The sequence below is a fragment of the Apaloderma vittatum genome, unplaced genomic scaffold (assembly GCF_000703405.1).
Source record: "Apaloderma vittatum isolate BGI_N311 unplaced genomic scaffold, ASM70340v1 scaffold9091, whole genome shotgun sequence".
NCBI classification, from domain to species: Eukaryota; Metazoa; Chordata; class Aves; order Trogoniformes; family Trogonidae; genus Apaloderma; species Apaloderma vittatum.
In genome coordinates this window covers 98801-122824 of record NW_009698507.1, presented here as the reverse complement: position 1 = coordinate 122824, position 24024 = coordinate 98801, and the positions used below count along the sequence as shown (strand labels likewise).

The 24024-nt window shown below is 39.3% G+C and overlaps 1 protein-coding gene across 1 annotated transcript in view; it reads left to right on the top strand.

Moving 5' to 3' along the window:
* Window positions 1-2477: 2477 nt before the first annotated feature.
* Window positions 2478-24024, top strand: part of KYNU (kynureninase) — a 39474-nt gene continuing 17927 nt past the window's right edge. The window contains exons 1-7 of the mRNA XM_009878046.1: window positions 2478-2484; window positions 6571-6632; window positions 8001-8072; window positions 9470-9544; window positions 10920-11066; window positions 16646-16744; window positions 17492-17565. Of these exons, the coding sequence (XP_009876348.1) occupies window positions 2478-2484; window positions 6571-6632; window positions 8001-8072; window positions 9470-9544; window positions 10920-11066; window positions 16646-16744; window positions 17492-17565 (536 nt within the window). The remainder of the gene's footprint in view (window positions 2485-6570; window positions 6633-8000; window positions 8073-9469; window positions 9545-10919; window positions 11067-16645; window positions 16745-17491; window positions 17566-24024) is intronic.

The following is a 24024-nucleotide window of genomic DNA, read 5'->3' as shown; positions in this document are numbered from 1 at the left end:
GTCATCAGATGGTTCAGAATCAGAATCAGAGACAGCTGCCAAACTTTTAACTCTGAGGGAGCTGCGAGATATGAGAAAGGACTTTGGCCGTCGCGAGGGTGAATCATATTACAGGTGGTTACTCCGATGCTGGGATAAAGGTGCTGATACCATTGATCTGAACGGTAAAGAAGCCAAACAGCTGGGGTCCCTATCTGATAATGCAGGCATCGATTCGGAACTTGCGAAAGATGACAACAGTCTCAGTCTCTGGAGAAGACTCTTGACAGCTATTAAGAGCCGGTATACCCACAAGGGAGAACTTCCCATCCACACACCCAACTGGACCAGCATGGAAAAAGGTATCAAGTTCCTGAGAGAACTAGCAGTGAGAGAGGTGATTTACAGCGATCCACAAACCATTTTAAACCCTGATGACATGCCCTGCCACAAACCTGTTATCCAGATGTTTGTGAGGAGTGCTCCACCAATGTACAAGCACACCTTGTCGACAATGGTCTGGGCATCAGATGGTCAGACACCAACAGTGAGTGAAGTGGCCAACAAAGCACGACAGTATGAAGACAGTACTGCTAGTCTCCAACAAGCTCACATTGCTGCCATGGAAAAAGTAGTTGAGGAAAACAACAGATCACTAGAGAAGTCGATTGAGAAAGCAATTGAGAAAACCAATGAATCAATTGAGAAAGCATTTGAGAAAACTAACCAAACATTAGAGAAGCTGATTAATACATTGTCCAAGAGAGATGACACTCTCCTAGAAGTGAGCCAGTGAACCTTCCCCTTTGAACAAGTATTTCTGTCTAGACATTTTCTGCTTTTCTTCTGTTGGAGCGTGTTCAGAGGAGGCCACAAGGATGATCCAGGGGCTGGAGCAGCTCTGCTACCAGGACAGGCTGCGGGAGCTGGGATTGTTCAGTCTGGAGAAGACTCTAGGGGAACCCTATCACTGGCCAGAAACTTGAGAGGATTTGGGGAAAAAAACATCCTAGTAGTATTATTTAGTGTATAATGTAAATAAAAATAAAACAGAATATAAGGAAGTAGTTGTCTTTTGTCAGTAACAAAAATACTAAAAATATTTCTTTCTGACTGTGTTTCAATACATTGAAGAAACATTGATAGGACAAGGGGAAATCTGGAGGAGTTCAAGGCCAAGTTGGACGGAGCCTTGAGTAGCCTGATCTAGCTGAGAGGCGGCCCTGCCCATGACAGGGAGGTTGGATAGATGATCTCTAAGGTCTAGTCCAACCTAGGCCATTCTATGATTCTATGATTCTCCACCACTAAATCCAGCCTCATGTTTGAGATCTGCTTATATCAACAAAGCAGATAACTGGGGCAGGAACTGCTGTTTGTAAGGTCCCATTACCTCGCCGTACCCCTTGAGGAGCCTGCAGGACCTTGGCATTAAATGCATCTGGTTATTCTAGAGATTGAGAAGGAGCCCTGGAGACTTCTCCTGGTGGGTTTGCCAGCCATGAAAGCAGTTGCCTATAAGTCTGAATGCAAATTTCCTCTATCTCCTCTTACTTTAAGCCGTGTGTAGTTGCTGAAATACTCTTTCACTGGGATTTCCTTTGAGTTCCTGCTGTCAGAAGGGGGAAGAGAAATGATCTTGGCAGGGTTTCTCGCAGACTCTTTTTCTCCCCAACCCTTACAGACATTGTCAAGGCTAGGTTAGTAGATTTTAGTGAGATTTGGCCAGTATTTCAGCCTAGCTGTTGAAGGAAACTGTCAATACTGACTGAGCTGTGTTCATTTGTTCCTTCACTAAGGAAAAATATTGTGGTTAGGTTGACCTACTGTATGTTAGATATTGTCTTGTAATTTCTCCTACAATTATAGACAAATGTTCAATGAGAAAATTGTGTTCTTTCTCCTTCAAGAGAAGCAAATGGGGTCTGAACAGCTGGAAAGAGACATTAAGGAATGTTTCATTGGCAGCTTTATTTGTATAGTTATAAATAAAGTCACATCCTGACTTCTTCTTGAAGAATTTTCAAAATAGCTACACATTCAAAATATACTTGACATTACTTTTGGAGCAGGGCAAATATAAGAAAATATTGTTATAGTTGGTCTAAAATATAAGAAAATATTGTTACAGTTGGTCTGTCCATGACGTAAGCGCTAAAATAACATAAATATGAACATAGTTAGACTGGACATCACTGGGCTATGTGGAGCAATCCCATCTGCAGGACAAACTGAAAATGAAAATCTGTATTTGTTCTTCTGACTTTGGAAGTTGCTACTGTAGATCTTAGTATTGCTCGGGAGGTTGAGAAATTACTTTTCTTGCTTCCATTACATTCAAGGGCAAGCTCAGCATATTCATCCTTTGACTATTATAGAACATAAATGTGAGAATATAAAGGGGTGGAGGGTGTTGAAATGCTGAACGCAGCTGATTTAGAGACTTCTCTAGTCTGACTGATCTCTCCTGGCAAGTCACCAGTCAAACAACTAGCCCGATGCATAGTAAGGACTTTTAAATTGGAAACCTTGAAGTTAGTTAACTGGAGGGTGAAGAATTTGGGGTCTTAGGAGAGTGGGAGAGTAGTTGCGCTACCTGCTTTAAATGACTATTTAAATGAGTGAAGAAAAAAGGCAAGACCATCGATGTTATGTCATGTAACCGGGAGAGAGAGCCAGGATCTCCCAAAGGAAAGCTTGAAGGGCTTGAATTATCATCCTTCCCTGCATCACCTTCTGCAAATGTTTACTGCTGCTCCATTTGCAAAACGTGGGTCCCAGCGAGTTCCCCTCCGGGTGTTGGGGCAGGCTGAGCACTGACCTGCTGCTGGTGTCGGTCCCGGGGTCAGTTTCGCCTCAGGTTTAGGTTGAAAGTCACTGCAGAAAGCAGGGAGTCAGCTTGGGACTATTTTTCCCTTAGCCATCTGTCTTGTGGAGGCTGCCAGCTCAGTGAGTATTATAGTGTTTAACTAAAAGTACTGTGGGTGTAAGGGGAGGGAGCTGACAGCTCTGCGTAAACTTCTTCTAATTTCTTATCAGCCCTTCTGTTCTTCTTTCTAAACTCTATACATTTTATAATTATAACCAGTCTACACTGAGCTTATTTCAGTTTTGCTTATTCTAAACATATATTTTAAAGTTTTCTGCTAAAAAAATTACGAGAATGGAGGTCATAGTACCAGTAACCTATTCGTGTTTTTAAAATTCTTGGTTGGAAAGAGTTTCATAGTCCTGTGTTTTTCTTAGTAGTAAAGAACATGCCAATGTTATCAGCTTGGATTTTGTTCTCCAGATTTTTTGGACTTCAATTGAACTATAAAATATGGTTTGTACTGAAATCTGGCCCTCAGATTTACATGTCAGCAGGGTTTTATTCATATAATATCCTGAATGCTTTTTTCAGAACCTAGGTGAGTGATTATTAGAATTCAAATGAATTAATATTTCCCATATAATGAATGAATTGTAATAAATTCTGACTTTTAAAATTGTAGGTAATAATGAAAAGTCTAAGAGAATAAATGCAGGAGAAATGTTATAATACTCTTTTCCAATATGCTATTTATGATTAAGTACTCTTTTCAGGAAAGGTGTAGCACCAGGTATGTATGAGTTGAGTGAATTCTGGTTTTCTTTTTGTAGTGAATTTAATGTAAGAACATAAACAGAGTTTTACCCTGTTTTTTATTCAATATTTAGTATCTCATGGAGAAGGAATTGTCGTTTCTCACTCTAGGTAGTAGTACGTAAAAATTACTTGGTGAGATTTATTCAGGAATGGACTGTAAAATATCTTTCTCCACTTAATGGTTTATAGTGCTATAACACCTTGCTTATTAAATGCAGCCCCATTTTCTTGTGCAGTGAAAGTTACAGTAGTAAATACATTGTGAAATGCGGAGTCAAGGTCAATGGAGGCCAAAGCTTTTTTTTTTTCTTTTCCTATGCTCACTCCGAGTGGCATAACGCGGCGACGGTAATCTCAGTTTCTTCTACCAGACTTTATTAAAACATTGCAACCTTGGCAGAATCACCTTCTGACAGAACAAGATTAACTGTGTGGCTGCTGCTCTACAACGGGACTGGGCAAGTCTCTGTTGAGGGAAGACTGAGTGTTTAGCAGATTTGTGGTGACTTTGAGTGATAAGGATTATTTGAAGTGGCCAAACTGTTTTTCAGAATTGGGGCCCTTTAGTATATTTTTTTTCCCTTAATCATTTTACAAAATGCTTTTTGTTTATTCTGTTGAGGATCAGGCTCCCACTGCAGCCAGAGAGGAGAAGGATGGCGGTGTCTGCCTAACACAATCATAATTGTCTCTGAAGTTGTACTTTGCAAATGCTGCTTCCTCTTATTAAAGAGGAGATTTATCAAGCAGAACATAGAGGTTTTAGCCTGTCTTGAAGATACGGTATAAAGTTAGGAAATAAAGAAAGCAAACATAATTTTGTCTCCTGTGTGCTGGGTCTTTGAATATTGTAATAGGTTAATTGGATCATAGAAAGGTTGCTTTCTGAAACACAGTGCAGGTTATAAAGGATAACAGTTTTCCAATGACACGGATGAGGTTTGTTTTGTGGGCATGAAATTCAATAATGGAAAGCTTTTAATAAATATATAATTTACGTAAGACCAAGACTTACATGACAAATGTAGTGTCATATTTAATTTGAGATGCTAGCATGCAGCTAAAAAGTGATCTACAGATTAACCATTTGTTTTATACAGGAACGGAACAGCAGGCAGAGGGGTTGCTCATGCAGAATTGGCCGTGAAAGCCACAGATGTCATGGAAGGAGCAGAGGGAGAAATAAGAACAATACAATTTCTTGATGCCATCCCTTTTTTTCAGGCCTCAAGAGTTCCATAGAAATATTAAGACTTCATATAATCCTGTTTTGAGCTGCAATCACTCTCTATAGCTGTCTTCTGTATCTGCAATAGAGCAGCCACAAGGTGACCGCTTTCAGCAGCATGAAGCTTGCAGATGCAACACTATCAGAGGGAAGAAAAGAAAATGAAGGACAGGAATTTAAGTGAGGGGAAAAAAAGTTATTCTTCCCTATGAAAAACTAAATCTACTTGTGTTTCTTCTCACAAACTTGATGACGTTCCTGGTATCTGAGGGAGGGAACTTATTCATGAAATCTCTTTCCTCCTGACTTACCCCCTGGATGGCTTCGCCAGAGTCACTGACAACTATCGACAGATCTTTCTGTCCAATTCTTGGAGGTTTCAGCAATGCAAAGAAGACCCTCAAATACCTCAATCAGACTTGCTCTTGTTTTTTTCTGTAGCAACAAGCTGAAGCCTGCTTGGCAAGGATTTATAAAAAAAGCCTTCTTATTTACAGATTTCCATGTTCTTTCATTGTGTTTGTATGTATTTTGTTTAACCCATGGATATGTCTTTTTTCTTAGGCAGGCAAAGTAGCAACTCCGTAAACCTCTGGGGGTTATAATGGGAGTGTCTCAGTTCTCTTGCTGTCTTTTCCCTGTGTTTGCTGGGACCTTGTGTGCCCTCCAAGGCAGAGAAAGGAGAAATGCAGGATTCACCTCTCTTGTGACTCCCCTTACTCTTTTTACCCCATCATGTTTTCCTTTCATTATTAATTTCAAGCGTGGCTGTTGTCCTCCCTGCCTTCTTCCACTTTTCTTCATCCCTCCCCATCTGCAATCTCTCTCCACCTCTGGTGAACTCCACTCATGGAAGGATGACTAAAGAAAGGTGCATGAGCCCATCTTACAGCTGAAGAAGACTCTCAAAGTGCTGATTTGTGTCAAGGGTGAATTCCTGCTTTTCAGCAACAGACACCAGGCAAAATGCAAAGAAACAGGAATAGACTTTTCCCCATATCTTGGTGCTCAATGTGCAGCCCCTCCTCCTGCCTACCACCTTTTACCAGTGGTTGATAAGGGTTTGGGAATTTGTTACAAAATACTTTATAATGACAATTAGTTGTTATTCCATTAGCTCTGCCTGTGATTATCTGTAGCCAAAAGGCATCTGTCTTAGCCTGTTTGCTGCTATGTGAGTAGGTCTTCTTCTTGCTAAGTTGCTACGTTAATAACAGTCTGTTTTCTTCAACAGGCCAATTTGCTTGCCTTTTTTTCCTTTTTCTTATTAGGCATGAGATTTGGTTTGCCATTGCACTGAACCACGTACAATAGATGGTTGTCCTGATATGTTTTCTGGCTTGTTTTACATAGAAACTTATGACAAAAATAAGACTGCAAGTCTTGCAGTACATGTAATCTTCTGACCTGATTTTTTTCTGAAGTATTAATGATACTAAATCCACCAATGGCTTGCCAGGAAATGGAAATACTTCATTGATTTTCACTTTTGGTGACCGACTTGAAGAAAATAAGTATTTTCCTGCCAGTCTGATGTAGTGACTCAGACAAGAAATCTTACTTCAGTGCGATGACACTTCATATGTTTGTTTCCTGTCCAGTCTTTAGAGAGATGTTGACTGAAAACACACACTTTTTCTTTCTCAGTGTTGTACTAAATTTCTCTGAAATGATAAAGAAAACCCCTAACCACTTGTTTGTGGTTTTTTTAAATTTATTCAAATTATTATTTCAGGTGCCCAAAGACATGAAGTAGCCTTGATGAATGGGTTAACAGTTAACTTGCACCTCCAGATGGTATGTTTGTACAATATTTATTTGCTGGTGTATTGACAAATACATTTTCCCTTTTTTTGTGAATGCAAGCAAAGTGTTTTCTGAGGACCTCCCAAAGACTATGCTGGATGATAGCCCAACTTTTCTTAGACCTTGGGGTTGGTATCATGAATGATGCTTTGGCTTGTGTAAGACCTTGCTCCACTTAAGATTATGCAGAAAATCTGGACACGGAGTTAATTTTAAGGATGCTGAAGGGGAAGTTTGAGCTGTTCTCACATGTGCTGTGTCTCAGTGCTCAGAGAGAGTACCTTGTTATTTAAGAAACATTTACAAATAACTTCTCAAATCTGAATTTCACACAAAATTTCAAACTTTAAGAGACAAGAATTCAACTGTGAGCAAGATAGATCTGTAATTTCAATGAAGCTTATAATGTAGCTGCATACAGGAGATGAAATTTTGAGTTATACTGTTTTATGTAAGTCTAAGATTTTGCAAAGCATCTGATTTTTATGACATAGTAATCATAAATTTGGCTTCCTCAAGTGCAGGTCTTTCTGTGGTTGCATACAGCCTGTCCCTGGTTCTCTAGTATTTCCAGAAACTTGTTTCAACTGAATGAAGATGTGAAGCTTCACTTTGTGTGGTTCACAGACAGATTTATTTGCTCAGTTCTGTTCCTCCGTTACATGTTTCTGACCTTTGTTAAATTAAGAAACCTGAAGCGGGGAAGGATGGGGCAAAGTACAAGCCAATTAGATGGAGCTATGCCAAACTGCTCAGGTACACATCCCATGCTGAGCAATGTGTGTGAGCCCTGCTAGCGTGAACAGCAGAGCTTCCTAGTCTTCACCTGGTCCTCTTGGCATGGCGAAAAGCCCAGCTCATCTCCACGCAAGGAGATGAGAAGGAAAGACCATTCACCTAAAGATGCTGAAATGAAGACTTGCCAGATGGCTTAGTCCTTTGGTCAGACTTGTTTTGGAGGAGGAGATGAATGAATAACTAGTGTTTTAGGGGAGGAATGGAAACACAACTCCTTTTCACAGTTTGCTACTCGTCAGCTGCTGCTTTTGCTTGTGGGATGGAGCTGGGTGAAATCCCAGTTTCCCTGGCCCCAGTCAAAGCTTTGCCATCAATTCCTGTAAGTGCAAGTTTTCACTGCTAGATTATTGAGGTCTTTGTTATGGATATATGGAATAGAGTATTATAATGCATTCCTACTTTGATAAATGTTATATGGACAAAGAAATATTTGTAATTTCTAGGGGTTTCTCTGTAGTTTCCATGAAAGTAAAATGGTCTTTATTATTGGGTTATAGGCTGGGAGCATTTCTCTCATCTCTGCTTAGATATGCTTTAACAGGTTTTTTTTTTTCTTAACAGCTATCTTTCTTTAAGCCTACTCCAAGACGTTATAAAATTCTTCTAGAAGCCAAAGCCTTTCCCTCTGACCATGTAAGAAATTAATATTTCACCATATTTGTATTATTAATCATATTTTCCCAAAGAATATCAGTAGCCTGCTTTGAATATTTATTAGCTCATCTTGCCCAAGTAACATTACAATAAAAAAAAAAATCTGTCAGAAGCTTTTGAGCTCAGCATATTTTACAGATTTGTAGCTTTATTCCTTTTGTTCGAATAAAAAATGTTACAAGAGGAAAAGATTGAATGGGCACATTGATTTATTAGTCTTTTTAAAGACATTGAGCAAACTACTGGCCTAAATCAACTGAAGTTGTAAATGTTCTATTAATTCTTGTTGCTGATTTACTTTATGAAACTAAATCAATACAAACTCACAACATTAACACTTATATATCCCCCGAAAGAGATGGAAATGTTTGTTCTTAGCACTTTAGATTACTAGTTCAAATGTAATTCGTCTGCTATAAAATAGGAGACAATAGCCCATGCATCACGACTTAAATTAATCTTTGGGTTTGTGGCCCAATGCTACTTGATCATCAACTCTGAAAACTCATGGAATTTGATAATTTGATCTCTAAGGTGCGATAAAAATGACTCAAGCTACTAAGAGGTTTATTTGCAATGAAGGTGGTCACGCAGTTGTGTATAATACCTCATACTGCCTTCATTCTAAGTAATGTTCATACTAATCCCACATTTGTTCCAGAAGCACTTGTAGACTTGGACTCCATCTCAAATTTCTACGGTACTTCAGTAATAAACCGTGCAACTGCCATCACTTCAGTTCCTGTCGTGCAATCTCCAAGCATTTTACAGTATTACTCATTGATTTTTATGCTATCTCCAGAACCATTATTTACGGATAAAATCGGTGGGTAGGATTTCAAAAACAGCCTGAGAAGTGTGAGCTCTCTGCTTCCTCCCAGCTGTGCAGCAAACCGGAAATGTGAGAACAGCATGGGAGAGCAAATACATGTTGACCAAAGCCTGTTTGGTGTCTGTGTGACAGCCTGGGATTTAGCATGTGCCACCAAGCCACCCAGGATCCCTGGAGAGGAGATGTCAAGTCTTCTCCTTTTCTGTTACCTGTGCAGGCTTTGCTTGCTGGCACGTAGTACAGCACATCCTCCACCACATTTCCACCTTCATTTTGCTCCATGAACTGATCCTGTAGTATTTAGACTTTGACTTTATTCTTGCTGCCTGTTGATGTGAATTAAATTATGATTTTTTTTTCCCCCAAACTAATGGAAATCTATGAAATTTTCAGTGGAGCTGGATAAGGCTTTCAACTGTTAATTCCAGTGAAAGGCAGGCATCTGAATCCCTCCTCAGAAGCTCTCACATGTTTGTCCGTTTTTCTTTTAGTTTTTTTTATCATGTAATTGCGCTAACGTGGTCTGCGTGGAAATCTCTTCCAGTATGCTATTGAGTCCCAACTCCGATTTCACGGGCTTGATGTTGAGAAAAGCATGCTCATGATGCAGCCGCGGGAGGTTAGTGAGAAATATGTCAGTTCTACTTGCTATTGCTAAGGGCAGAAGCATATGTCATAAGAGAGTAGTCATATATTCTCAAATATTCTAGTGTCTGCCTGCAGAAGTTATAATCTATTTCTACTAATGCTTTTAGGTAAAATTTATGAATCATGTATTGTCTTTCTGTGTATATGATTTTTGGTATTAGGAACTATTTTATAGTTGTCTGGTTGGACTAGTGCATTTGCCTCATAGAACTAGAACAAAAAAAAAATGTTGGGTTTTTTTTCTTTCCTGTTTGCAAGACCTGACAGCATCCAGGGAGAAGTGCAAAATATAGTAGCTCATTGAGAAACCTCAATGTCCTTTTAATGACCTGAGGTAAAAGATTGCAGCAACATGAGCAGCAGCAGCAGCCTGTGTATCAGCGCAGACTAAGGGAAAGGTCTGCTTTGAGTAATATACAATTCAGATTAGTTTGAAAGGCTGCCTTGCTTCACTTTTGTGGTATTAAGAATTTTGCCACCTAACTATAAACTGATGGTGACCTTTTGCTTCTGAAATCTGAGTCACCTTGCAAGCCAAGAGCCCACTCCTGAGTGCTTGATGTATTTGCAAAGATTGTTGAGGTAGTAATAGTTGCTCGCAATTTGACAATCTTGTCCAAGTTCTTTTCAGTAACAAGTCTAATTTAATTCTAGGTTTTCACTGCCTAATTGATCCCTAGGTGGTGGTATGTTTTACATGATTCCTTGCAAGGAAGACGGGAGGAGGATGGGGCAGTAATTTTCCTATAAAGAATCAAAAATAAGAGTTTGGTTTTTTGGTTTTTTTTTTTTTTGATCAAAATTCCTCTATATTTAATGACCCTAGGTTTGGGGATTTTTGTACTTTTGATGATGTGAGACTTATTGTTTTTTGAAATATAAATATGGCAGATTTTTAATAGCTTCCTGTGGGATACCAAGTTTATCAAAAAAGTACAGAGTGAAACTAATAGACAACTTTCAAGTCTTGTGGGTGTCACAAATTTCAGGTGCCACACACAAATTACATGTTTTTTTTGCACCAAGAATTTTTTTTTTTACTGTAAATTAAAACTGTCCAAAATATTAAAGAGTATGAAACATGTTAGAATATGAAGTGAATAGACTTTATATAACTGGCACCTTCAAGATAAGTTTACTAATGACTTTTTTTTTTTGGTCAGGTAGCTTACTGATAGATTACTTCATAGCGATACCTTTGTATATCATTACCATCCTAAGGATTTGTGTTTGATCTCCTTATGCAAGCAGCATGGCTCATGGTAAAATATAGATTATGAAATAAGAAATGACAGTTTCATTACTGCCAGAGTGGATGTAAAACTTGTGCTTTAACTTTTTTTTAGGGGGAGGACACCTTGAAGACTGAAGATATACTTGCTGTAATTGAGAAGGAAGGGGACTCTATTGCTGTTGTTCTGTTCAGTGGGGTGCAGTACTACACAGGACAGTTGTTTGACATCCCTAGAATAACAAAGGCTGGCCAAGAAAAGGTAGGATTGCTCCAGACTCATTCTGTTAGTAGCAATTTTAGATCAATTTTCCTCATGAAATATTTTTAAATTCTACTTTCCTTATGTTTTTTTTTTTTTGGTAGAACAAAACAGAACATGTGTGGAATCTCTGATAAAAAAAGGAAATGCGTTCTGTTCCCAGATCCTTTGGGAGCTCTGTGCTGCATGAGGAAATAGGCCTGTGAGAGCGATCTTGCAGGTGTAACAAAATATATGGAGAGATAATTCATGACTATTAACTTCTGCAGGGCTTTTCTTGAAGGACAGAATTTCAAGAGGTGCAGTGGAGAAGGAGGAGGAGGTAATCACAGCTCTAGTCTCTCTTTAAAAGCTAGCTTGCATTAGATTCCTGCTTCTTTTGGCAGACTTCTGTGATTTTCCTCTTTCTCCACAGCCACGCTGTGGCAGGTTTTGCCCCAGTAAGCAGGGAGGTGAGCTCCCCATGGAGCCAGCAGTGTTCAGGCTCAGCCGATCAGTTTTCCCAAGACAGGCACAACACGGAGCGCAACATCACGAGACAACTGTATTTTAATGATGACTCAGCCTTCCGAGCTTGCAGGCAGCATGCTCTGTGGACAGAGCTGTAAAACTTCTTAAAGCATCTCAATTGCCTTTAGGAATCCAGGAGAAAATAGTTTTTAATTAAGTCTTTTTATCAACAGGAGGTCACCAGACTTTCCATACAGGCAGTCTTTTGCCACTGAACCTTATCTCATGTAAGATTTAAACTACTGAAGGATAAGCCTATTTAGTACTGCTGAATTTTGGCAAACCGACTAACTATTTATATTTGATGTTTTAACTCTCTGGAGTGGTTCCTGGCTCACAACAGTCTATACATCTTCTGTTGCTGTTAGCTTGGCAGTGGAAATTTTTCTGGAGGTCAGGGAGTAAGTTATGTTGCTGGAAAGTGGTGGTAAAGTCTCCTCCGGGAGAGCAGAGCAGGTGTGAGAGTTAGTGCAGGGCCCCTGGGAAGTAAAAAGGGAAATGTTCTCACAAAGCAGCACTTGGAGACAAAATGAGTCCTGAACACAGTACAAAACGAAACCCACTTCTGACACGGATGCAGAAAACCAAGAAGAAAAGGGAGGAATCAGCTGCAGGGTGAAATGTGTCTGTGTATTAAATTCACACAGCTTCATGGGACCTTCCTCAAGGGTCTTCCAGTATTTTACTGACTGTAACCTAGGAAAAGCCTATCATCTTACCACCTCTCTGAAGATGTTCTCTGGACTGTAGGACACATGCTTGAACAAGTGGAAGTGATGCTGTTTCACCAAAAGTTGTAAACTACCCCAAGGTGGCTGAGAACCTCTGTTCTGGGGAAAAGTAGTGGCTGATAGTTTATTATATGGAGCAAAAATGGATTTTATATTTATATTATCTGAGGAGATAACCCAGGCTCTGTGGAGACAGCTTAAAATTTCTATAAAGTAGTGCAAATAATGATATTAACTCAGGGGTACGTGCTTCCACACGGATATGCACAAGGGCACCGCACATCTGTACAGAGACTGTATTGGGTTACTGAAGAGGAGAGTGATTTCTGACAGCCGTTCTGTACTCCAACAGGCACAGATAGATGCCAAAGGCCCTTTTCCACCTGTGTGCCTATTAGAAATGCCATAATGGAGAAGAGACTCTCTTCCAGAGATTTTTGAAAAGGAGGGGGGAAGAAAAAGATTAATTGCCAGCTTCTTTGTGGTTAGAGCATTTAGGACTGGGATCCAGGTAGATTCATAACCTGAAATGTCATTATTGTATTTAAAAAGTAAAGTTAATTCAGCCTGAAGAACTACTTGAGAACCCATATGGCTTGCAAACCATGAGCCAACCTTGATTTTATTTCCCTACTGTCAGATACACTTGGCTCAGTGTTCTTATGGATTGTGCCCTGTGGGTCAAATGATGTTTATGTGTTTACACAAACTGCTGTGTAACATAATGTTACACCTTAAACATCTGCATATGGCAAATATTTACTTGAACAGCTAAGAAATCAGTGATTCATGAAGAGTTTTCTGCCTTAATATTGGTAAGCAATAGTCCTGTATCCTGCTGTTTCTCATTACCAAAAAGGCCAAAATCCTGGATCTTCCAAAGAAGTTGGCTCCTCCCTCATTTCCCAGGTCAGAGCTGATGTTAAGAGCTGCCATTGGGTTAAAGAAGAACAAGAAAACAACCGCTAAGCCAGAGTCATGAGCATCTAAGTGATGTGTATGGGCTTAATTTCTGTTTGGTGACATCCAACCAGTGCCTGTCCGCAGCCTGACAAGTTTTCAGGACATAGTTGTGTGGACTTAAAGACTATATCTCCTTCAGGAGCTTCAGGACTTGATGAAACCAGCAGTGGTTAGAAGGATTATTTTATATATTACATATTATCCCAGGAAGGCTGGATATCCTTTCAAACATATGTTAAAAGAACATAAGCCTGAAAAGTCATATTCATTTCAAAAATGCAAGACTTGCCTTCCTGGTGATGAAGGCTGGTGAATGACCCCATGCTCATGAACAGAAAATAGGTTGGGGAGAGCTGACAAGCAAGAAAGTCAGAAGGAGAAAATGTAAAGTGGAAATGTCACTTGAGAAGAGGAGGGGAGAAAAAAATTCACTTATCAGCCAGTGTCGCAGAGAGAAACATCCTACACAGATGGTCTTAATAATTCTTTTAATGTAGAATTGAAATAAAATCCTGCGGTGTTGTACCCTATCAGGCCTTGGCTAGAAATTTCATCTGCAAGCTCAGGAGGTCTGGAAAATGTCCTAGGATTCTTGAGGTCAATCATTTATGAATTAAGTTACTGATTTCCTTTTACATTTTTTAAGCCAATTTCCTAAGTTCTCTATGTATGTTAAGATTCCTCCCAGAGTGAAAGCTCTGCACATAGACAGCTTCATTAAGTCATTAAATATTAAATGAACTAAATTAAGCTTGAAAAATTACCTCAGGCTATTTTTCCATCTTAGGTCTCTCAGATAAATCAAAATTACTATGTGTCGTGCAAGACACTCATCAGCAGGCTGAAGAGGATGTAACGGATTTCCTTGTTTCATGCTTTTGAACTTGCTCTGGAGGATAGAGGGGGTTGAGTCATTTTATTCTTCTTCAAGCAGAGAAATGGCTGACTTTTAGGACACTATAGCTTTCAAATACAATTTTCATTTCATAAGTTGTATTGTACTTTCCACTGACTCTGTACCGTATGTAAAGTATTTTAATCTCTTGAGTCCCAGTGGGAAGAGCTTTAAGATCCTTCATCTTCATTTCTTTTCCTGTCTCTCTTTCTAAACGTCCCAGCTCTGCTGGTGTGAAGCTGTCATTTCTCTCCCTCTCTCCAAATGTCATTGTCCATGCTGAGTTGTTACCTGCTGGTTATCAGCAGCTACCCAGACACTTCGCAGAAATGACTTTTAGATGTGAGAATGAAACGGAAGAGGTAGGGGAGAGCACACGTCCTCTCCTTCGCCCGGAGCAGATGGAGAGCTCTGTCTTCCCCCCCAGTCTGGGGAAGCGCTGCTCCCACACGGCTCCTCTTCCTCGCGGTGTGTGCGGGAAGGGCTGTTTCAGTTTGTTTTACTTTTTTTTCCATGCAATCTGTGTGGCTAAACATTTGCTGTTTGTGTGATTCGAGTGCCAGACGCCTCCCAGAGAGAGCAGACCAGCACCACCCATCTTGCAGATGTCGACTTGAGCGAAATGCTGTGAGTGGGTGTTTCGGAGACGATGCAGGAAACCTGCCAGAGTTGAACCCAGATTTTAAGGCTGTGCCTTGTTAGTAAGTTACATAGTACCCCATATGGTTTACCAACCAATTTCAAAGGGTTGGGGAGCAGTGAAAGCAGTTCAGGAGTATGACCTGCGGCTGGCTGTCCTGTTTGAGGGCTACCAGTGCGTGATGTGGGTGCAAGCCGATCTGTGCCAGCTGGTTTCTGTGCCCAGGAAAGTTTCTGCCCATTGAGGGTACAGGTGGAGATGCAGTGATGGACCCTCATCACCACGAGCACTGGGACATCCAAGCTGTTGGTGTCCTAAGGAGTCTTGTCCTACATCCCATCTAGTGCATTTTCCCAATTTGTAATCTTGTGCTTGGAACGTAATATTTTATAAAGTTTACCACTTGCTGACAGGGAAAGGACAACTGATTTTAACACAAGAATTACCATAGCATTAAATGTAATCATTTTTAAATGATTTTTTATGAACAACTACTGTGGTTTGTAATTTTTTTTTTAGTTTTGTTTTAACTTTGTTGATGTAACTCCAGACACAGGCACTCTACAAGACTCTCGGCGTATCACAGTATTCCTGGTTACCGTTCCAATCGATGAATCTCTCCTAGCAGTTTTTAAAAAAAGGTTTTGTGGGATGTGTACGAAGTGATCTCTGTAATTCTTAAAATCCAGTCAAGTGGACTTTTGAAGTTAATGCTTTAACACCCTAGGAAAACCTCGTTCAATAGCAGACTGGCTTTGGTTTGCTGTAGCTTCTTTCTCTGAACCAAGGCTATTTCATCTCTGCATGTGAGCATTCCCATGTGCCTTCCATGTGCTTCAGCTTCTCGACTTTAGCTTCACCATTTCAGCTGATTCGTCTTAACTTCTATATGTCCCTGTGAAGGCAAGCCACCGAGGGTGTGCAGGGTGGGCTACTTGATTCCAGTGTTTGGATCGCACAAATGCTATGGCAGCCAATTTTCTTCCCATCGTTTTGGAGCAACTTCTTAAGCTGATAGCTTCACTGACACCTCCGTTAGAATTAGTGTGTCGCATCTTCTTAAAATGCTGCTTCATTCAAATTGTTATCTGGTTTATACAGAAGATTAAACATACCAAAGCACTGTTTAAATAATTTAGTTAAGGCTCCCTTCGTGCAAGAAACAGCTAGAGATTCTTAAAAGAGCTCCTTTGTTTTATTACTGGACGTTGATGTTTTTGAAGCCTGTGCTCTTGCTCTTATTCCTAGCATGCTGCTTGCAAGAAGGATGTTTGTGTTTGAAAAGTAAAATGCAAAACAGCATTCAATTTTGTAGTCCAGACACAAAAGGCAGTCTTAGTTCTCTGTGCTTAAATAAATAGCAAAGCTTAGAACTTTTTTAGTTTAAAAATGCTGCCATCCAGTGGATATTTGGTGTATAAAACTGCTGCTTTTTGATCCATATGTCCTTATGCTTTTTTTTTTCTTTTTTAAAAATATTTTTCTTTCTCTCCAGCGCCCTGTGCGAGCTGTGGTTATGACAAATACAATACTTTTCACAGAGAAATGGCAGAATGCTTTTGCAACAAGTACAAAAGTAATTAAAGATCAATGTGTTGCATAGGAATCTAAACCATATCCAAGTGACCTTGAAGACAAGCCCACAAACCAATTTATTATTTCTATATGTGTTTGGTATAGAAAACTTGTTTCTAACAATAACTCAAAACAGATGGGACTTGGTAGCATGCCTGTATAGAGAGCAAGTATATACAGATCCAAATACACTTTTTTTTCCCCCCCAAATTTACAGTGATCGTTATTTTGGTAGGTATTCCGTTAAATGTCTTTTTTTCTGCAGGGTTGCTTTGTTGGATTTGACCTGGCTCATGCTGTTGGGAATGTTGAACTTCATTTGCATGACTGGGGAGTAGATTTTGCCTCCTGGTGCTCCTACAAGGTAAAACAAATTCATTGTTTGAGGCTATTTTCAATAATGTCACTTATAGAATGGGTCAGATTTAAAAGAACTGTATGTGAACGGTTGATCAAGACTTGGCCGAATCTTTGAACCAGCCACAAAGAGGAGATAGACACTGATTTTCATGTTGGTTTTCTTAAGAGAGGTTCCAAAAGAAAGTAGTGGCAATGACCTGCAAGGTCTTGTGAATGTGAGATGGATGCTACTGGTGGTTAAACACCTGCTCTGAAGCACACTCTGCTATGCGGTCACAGCGTGAAAGACTTTTCTTTTATTTCCTACACCAAGAAGGTCTTGCAGCTATAGGATTTTCTTAAGTGGTGTCTAAATAAGAGAATATTCTTAGCTAAACATAAATAATTTCCGACCATAGAAAAAGGTATCTTCAGCTCCTTTGACTTCTCTTGAGTTTAAGAATTGACAGATGTAGCCAGATTAATTGTTTGATGACTTTGCTATGTATATTGTGATATGGGACTGTTTCATCCATATTCCAACTTCCTATCATTTTGTCTGTTAAACTTTAACTATCATATGTAAGCCAAGAAAGATATTTTTAGAACTAATTTGAAAAATTGCATCTGCTTTTACCTACATCAGCAATTTGAGACAAATGTTAAATTCTCCAGTTAGAAAACACTGGAAATGTTGAAATTGGTCTGTTTTATAGGGCTATACTTTACAGATAATGAGCTTGACACATACATGTTGATTTATTCTTTGCAGTATTTAAATTCTGGAGCAGGAGGCCTTGCTGGTGCCTATATTCATGAGAAACATTCCAAGAGTATTACACCAGCGTAAGTATATTTCTATCCCCAAATAAAAGGTGCTGTGAAGTATAAATGAGGAAAACATCTTCCTTTTGGAATGACATCTTGGAGTGAGAAAGTATCTAGATCCCTAGTTATAGACTATGAACATAAGTGTCTATGTTTATATGCACGTATATATGTACAGATGGAGAAGAAATTGCTTGCTTCAGAAAAATCTCTTTGGGCTAATACTCTTTACTGACTTGTTGCGTCAATGGAAATGGTAGTACGAGTTTAAATAATTTGGTTGTCTGACTTTATTAGCTTGGATAGATTATTTTATGTTAATTTTAGTAAATTTTGGAATTGTTAGTATAAATGCTCACATCTTAAATAAGATTCCTCCTTGCAGTCTGCTATCAGTTCTACACTAAATATAATCATAAAAGAGAATGTTTTTAATGTTAAAAGCAAGTAACGTAAATCATGCCTATGAGACTGTTTAACATAAAGAGAATATTTAACACCTTCCTTTAAAAATTGATTTTTAAAAAATCATTGAAGTCTTTCATTGGTGCACAAAATCAAAGACAATTTCAGCTCTGTGTCTAAATAGCTCTTTAATAGTGGCGTGTTTTCATTAAAATTATATCCACTGGTAAAGCTAGGAAACATTACATGGAGATTGTTCCCAAAGACTGTCTAATCCATGAAAAGGGATGCTATCAGCTAAGGTTAGCTGCATTAAAAAAAACACCCAACCTTGTTGTTTAAAGTTATGTGACTGTACTGTGTGTATGTGTTAAGAAGAGTCAGATTAATACTTTTAATGCATCAACAAATGTAACCATTTCTTTCTGTCTGTAGTGCTTGGAGAAATTGCTGGCACTTTTCTTTTAGCTTGAAAGAAGGCAAACTAAATCAGGTTTCAAAGCGGAACAATATTATAATAAGGAGCTTTGCTGCACTATGTGCTGGTTTCAGACTGTCTAGACTCCCAGGAGATAACCAAATAACACTGATAAGTTCTTCTCAGTCACTCATAACTCATTAGGATGATATGTGACCTGTTGTGAGCTGATTCGATCCTCGCATCTGAACACTGGCAAAATATTCTGAATATCTGGATATCACTTTTGGGAAGAGTTTGGGTTTGTTTGTTTTGTTTTTTTTTTGTTTTTTCCCCCTGCTCCTCCGTTAGGTGCAGACATTGCTTCTGTGGCCAAACCTCTGGGCTGTGGGGAGCTGGGAAGATGCTGAACAGCAAAAATGTGTGAGCCAGCTAGAAATCACTGAGTAGCAATAGGAGAAATGAATAAAATCTTAAGGACTTTGAGGTTTTTTTCCTCCTTGATAATATTTTGAAACTTCTCTGAGAGCACTAGCTTGGTATTGTAGGTAAGAGCTGACAATTAGTTTTTTCTGAACCAGCTTCTTCATACATACTCGTTAACTTGTGTACTGAGTCTGGATGGTGAATGTCTTAAATACAATTGCCTATACAAAAAAGGATTTGTCAGCCTGGGGCCCAATTAAGGACATAATACCAAACTTCCTGCATAGACTCTTTGCATTATTTAATCATAGGTATTTCATGTTTCGTGAGATTTGATAATCGCTCATCAAATTGTTTGTAGTTAATATGCCCTGGTTGCATTACTTTTCTCTCTTTCCCACATCATCCAGCCGTTTCAGGTCTCCAAATAAGGCAGCAAGACAAAGGCAAATTTGTCTATGTCAAAGTATTCAATTTTATAGCTGATTTAAATGCAGAACAATTTGCTGCGTGTTGTACAATCAAATAGAATGGAATTTAACTGCACTGGAAGTTGCAGGCTTTACGTTGTATCTAAAAAGTCTTTGCCTGTAATCTGAATCAAGGATGACACCCAGTGGCCAACCTCATTCGAAAAACAGAAGCACCAAACGCTTGTTTCTTTGCATCTGGGTCCACACATAAGTGGGTAATTAAATTCCAATCCAGCTGATATGCTTTTGTCATTTGAACTGCGTGAAAGATTGTTTTAAACTCGTGGCCAATATTAGAGAAGTCACTTTACCCACCTATATGAATTTCTTTAATTTGCCTCATCCTTCATGTTTTCTGCAGGCTATTGACTAGGTAGTTATTTTTATACTGAAATAAGGTGTTGTATTTTAATAGAAAAAAAAAATTTGTTCTTGCCATGATTCAGAGAGGCAGACCAAAAATGCTTTCCAAGTATCTTTTCCTGTTACTGACTGAAGCTGGGACAAGAAAGAACTACATATTTATTGAATATTAAACAGGTCAGACCAAAATTTGAATTCTAAACTTCCAAGCTCAGCTTACTGCCCATCACCAAAGGCATTTAGATATTTTGTGTTAACTTTTTCATAAGTATACTCTTCGTCCATGCCCAGCATCTTGCTATTAAGAACAGGGTAAGTGAATAGATGCTTGTGTTTCTCCCCTCCAGCTGGTGCTGCTCCGTTCAGAGCCTGCTCCCTGGACAGAAAAAAACACTGATTGGCCGCTGCTTTCTTTTAAAATGTAACTTGAGAGTTTTTTATTTAACAGCCTTGCCACCAGCAGCTAGGGCCATGCTGAAACTTCCTGCTTTGAAAATGCTGACCGGGGTTGTGGCAGCCAAAATGTGAACCTTCTCACCCCAAAACCGATGTGATTTGGGAATGCCGTGGCACATTCCAGCAGGCAAAGGGCAACACCAATCCCACTCCTCTTCTTCATGGATGTAAGCTTCTCACAAGATCTTAGGAAGTTTGGTGATTCATTAACTTGGCAAAAGATTTATATGCCTACAAGCAAGGCTTGGTCCTTAGGTCTGAGGGCTGGCAGATGGAGATAATACAAACTTGCAGGTCCCCTTCTTGTTTTTTGTCACTGCAAACACTGTTCTGCACTCCTTGTCTTGGCTAGGGATAGTTCTCTAATTCACTGGAAGGGCCATGGGTCTGAAAGCTACATCTTGTAACCATCCTAATTAAAATCTGTACCCAAGTATGTTGGGTAGTCCTTGCCTAGTCCCCTATGTCTCCTCCTAGAGCAGTAAAACTGAATCTGTCTTATATGGGTCCAATACATCCCTATTCTCTCATGATCTCACCTCCTTTGAAGTCTCTTTTAATACTCAAATAGCTTTTTTAAAACCTGCTCTATATATCACAATGCAATATCTTCTTGGCTAATTGTGCTGGAGTGATTTCTTTATGGGAAGGTTTCAAATAAAAGAAGACCTGGACAGCGTAGAGCTATGAAACACTCCTGAAGTTGTTTGGTCGGTGCAGGCTGATCCTGTGCCACCAAGTTCCCACAAAAATGCAGTTGTGTTGTGGAGCAGAGGTTTCCAAGACACAGAGAGCACTAAGGTAACCTACTAATACTGAAATTCTGTTTGATTAACTTCTTAGTCTCTGGAAAATTTTTTGTATGTTTATTTTTGTTTGTTTTTTTTTTTCACTGCTCCTGTTTCTCAAATTCCCCATTTCTTAAAAGAAGAATAACTAAAATTTACAAAGCAAAGTAGCTATAATGAAATGTGGATGTATGTGAGGATCTAGTATCGAAGGTATGGGAAAAGTCAGGTGTTCACAGCGGAGTTGTCTGCAGCTGCAAATGTGTTTGTTCAAAATGAGTTCAGCTCTGCTGTCAGCTGGCATGAGGGACAGGAGGGGACAAACTCAATGAGTCCTGAGGCAGGAGAAGAAAAGAAGTTCTAGTCAAATCCCTGTAAGGAAAAGTAAGGCACAATTTAAAAAGATGAAAGAGAAATAAATGTATGTAAAGCATCCAGGAGAATAATAGATAAGCCTTGGCAGAGGATTAAATGGAAATGGTACACAGTCTAGTGTTTAAAATGAAAGGATTTAACAAGGCTTAACTTTAGCACAGACTAGCAGCAGGTAGAGTTTAAAAGAAGTTTGTGTGATGTGAGGAAATACTGTATGTGCAGGAAGCAGCTGATGTCCGAAAAGTGTCAGCTTTTACCATAGGATAAAACAAAAAGGTATCAAAGTACAAGAAACAAAAGGGTAACTATTTCATACTAGCTTTGAGAAACACAAGAAATCTTCAGATGATTTCTTCATAGACAGAGGTGAGATATCAACCCTTTCTTTTAGACCGCTTTCCTTTCTGGCACCTTAATTATGATGAAAATGCCAGAGCACAAATTGGTTCTTGCTGCTTCTTTATGGAGACCTGAACAGCTTTTTGGTATGTGAACTTTTACCCTGGCGAAAGATAAACAAAAGATGCATTATTCCAGCTTCATACATCTCCTCCTTCCCACTTGTTCCGGGTGCTCAACCCTTCCAAGGTTGGTAGCTCTAGCTGATTTTTTCCTTATTTTCTTGATCTGTGAGGAGGTACCACATTGTTTCTTTCTGAATTAGGCCCATCTAATCCACAAACTAAATAGCTGAGGTTTCCATGAAACTGCTGAAAATAATTTAGCTTTGGAGCAATGTGAGTTGAGAAAAAAAGGTCGGGAGGATTGGTTTATATCCACTGTATAGGAAAGAACTAAAGCTGCTCTTATTTAAAGTGCTTCTAGGAATAATAGACTAAGATGGTCCAATTCTCACTGGCCCTTGGATTCTATCAGCTCTCAGTGCTACTGTTTCAGCAGAAAAAATAGCACCCTGGCCTCACCAAGGAGAGGATCTGGAGAAGCGATGTAGATATTTTCAGGGAGCTGTGCTGAGCACAGCAAGGTGAGGAGTCAGTGGCCACAGAGGGAAGTGTACACGTTGCTTCTTGCAGAAGGGTTTGTAACTGGTTCTGGTGGACTCAAATTGTGGACTAACGTATGAATAAACTGTTCATGGAGAGCAACACGTGCCCCCAAGTGCATAAAGTATCCTATACTAAGGTAGAAACGGACTGTTTCTTTGCCAAGGAGATGAGAGCAATTTAGCTCCTTGAGCTAATTTAGAAACCAAAAGCTAAAACATCCCTTGGGAAGAGACTGTTTAGGAATAAAGGCATCTGTTAATTAGGCTTAATTGCATTGTCTTGGGACAAGTGATTTACGAGGCCAATCTAGAGCCATGATGGGTCTGCAGGGGTGTGTTGATGGATTCAGCAACTGAATGGTGTATATGCAAGTGGATTTTTTAACTTTGGAGTAAGTCTCTGGAAGAAAAAAGAGAGATTAATATGCATTCACATCATCTATTCCCATTCTTATTTCTTGAGCTTTATACATCCTTTTATGTGACTCCCATGATTGTCTGCTTGTTCTCTGTCAAGCATTTTCTCTCTGTCTTCAAATCCTCCCTTGCAATTAACCTGTATCTTCAAGCAATCTCGCTTCTTTTCTCATTATAAATGAACTTTTCTTTCATTCCTCCCTGAAGGTCTTCCCCTATGTTTTGTTATCTTTGCCCTGGTTAGTTTTTTTTTTGAGGTGTTTTGAGAGAGGAGCTGTATGCTTCTTTGTAAACTCATAGGACAAGTAGATGTGCTGTGTATCAAGTCTGCAGCACCTATAGAATAGTTGGAGCAGCTGTGAAAGGGCTGTTTTCACTCCCAGTGTCTGCTCTCATGATACCTAGATGCTCAAACCTTAAAATGGAGCATGTAGAAAGAGAGACTGTGTTCCTATAAAATTTCATGTAAAGTAGTAAGTTTTTGTAAAAATCATGCTGGACTGATTCCTGCTTTTCATACCTGTTATCAAGGCATCAAAATGCTGGTATAAGTGGAGATAAACAAGTAAACAAAAGCACTTGTTTCCACGAGTCATAGCTTCCCCAAAACAATATTTATAGCATAGATATGATTGGCTGTGGATATCTTTGGGGCAGATTTGGGGATTTTATGTATATTTAAATCTTTGCCCAAGAACTTGCTTTTTCTGTTGTCCAAAACTCAACTACAATGTGAAGAAATGTCATTTAAATCATGATGCTTGCCATAGCCTTTTTTAAAAATCATTTTCGTTTTAAGGCTGAGGCTGATCAAATTCTTGCAATAGGTCTTTAATGATATTAATTCTTCAGTAGTCATTCACTAAGCTAGCAAGTTTACATGCCGGATCAATTCAGATTTGTCATGTCTCTCTCCTCCTGGACCACACTGTTGGGACATACACCACTGGTCCTTTCCCACTCCCAGCCTTGCAAATGACACGGAGGTGCTGACATTCCTTGTGGATGTGGTTTCCCATCTGCTGCCTCTAGTTTTTTCATCAGATGGTGTAAAACACAACTGCTTGAACACAAGAAAGGAATGTAACAGGCTTAGCCTGATGGAAAGGTGAATGTAGCCTGGGGGCAACCCTTACATCCCTGTTAACTAGCAAGGAAGAGATCCTGGGGCTCTCCTCAGAGTCTTTATGGTTGCTGTGATTTTTTTTGTCTTTTTTTTTCCCCTTGCTTCAAAGGAAGTGTGTTGTTAGCTGCCTGCACTTTGTGCCTCAGTTCTCTGCTTTAAGATAGGTGGTTTTGAAAGCAATTTGCTGTGTCTTGATTTTTTTTCCTAATAAGAGAAGTCAATGA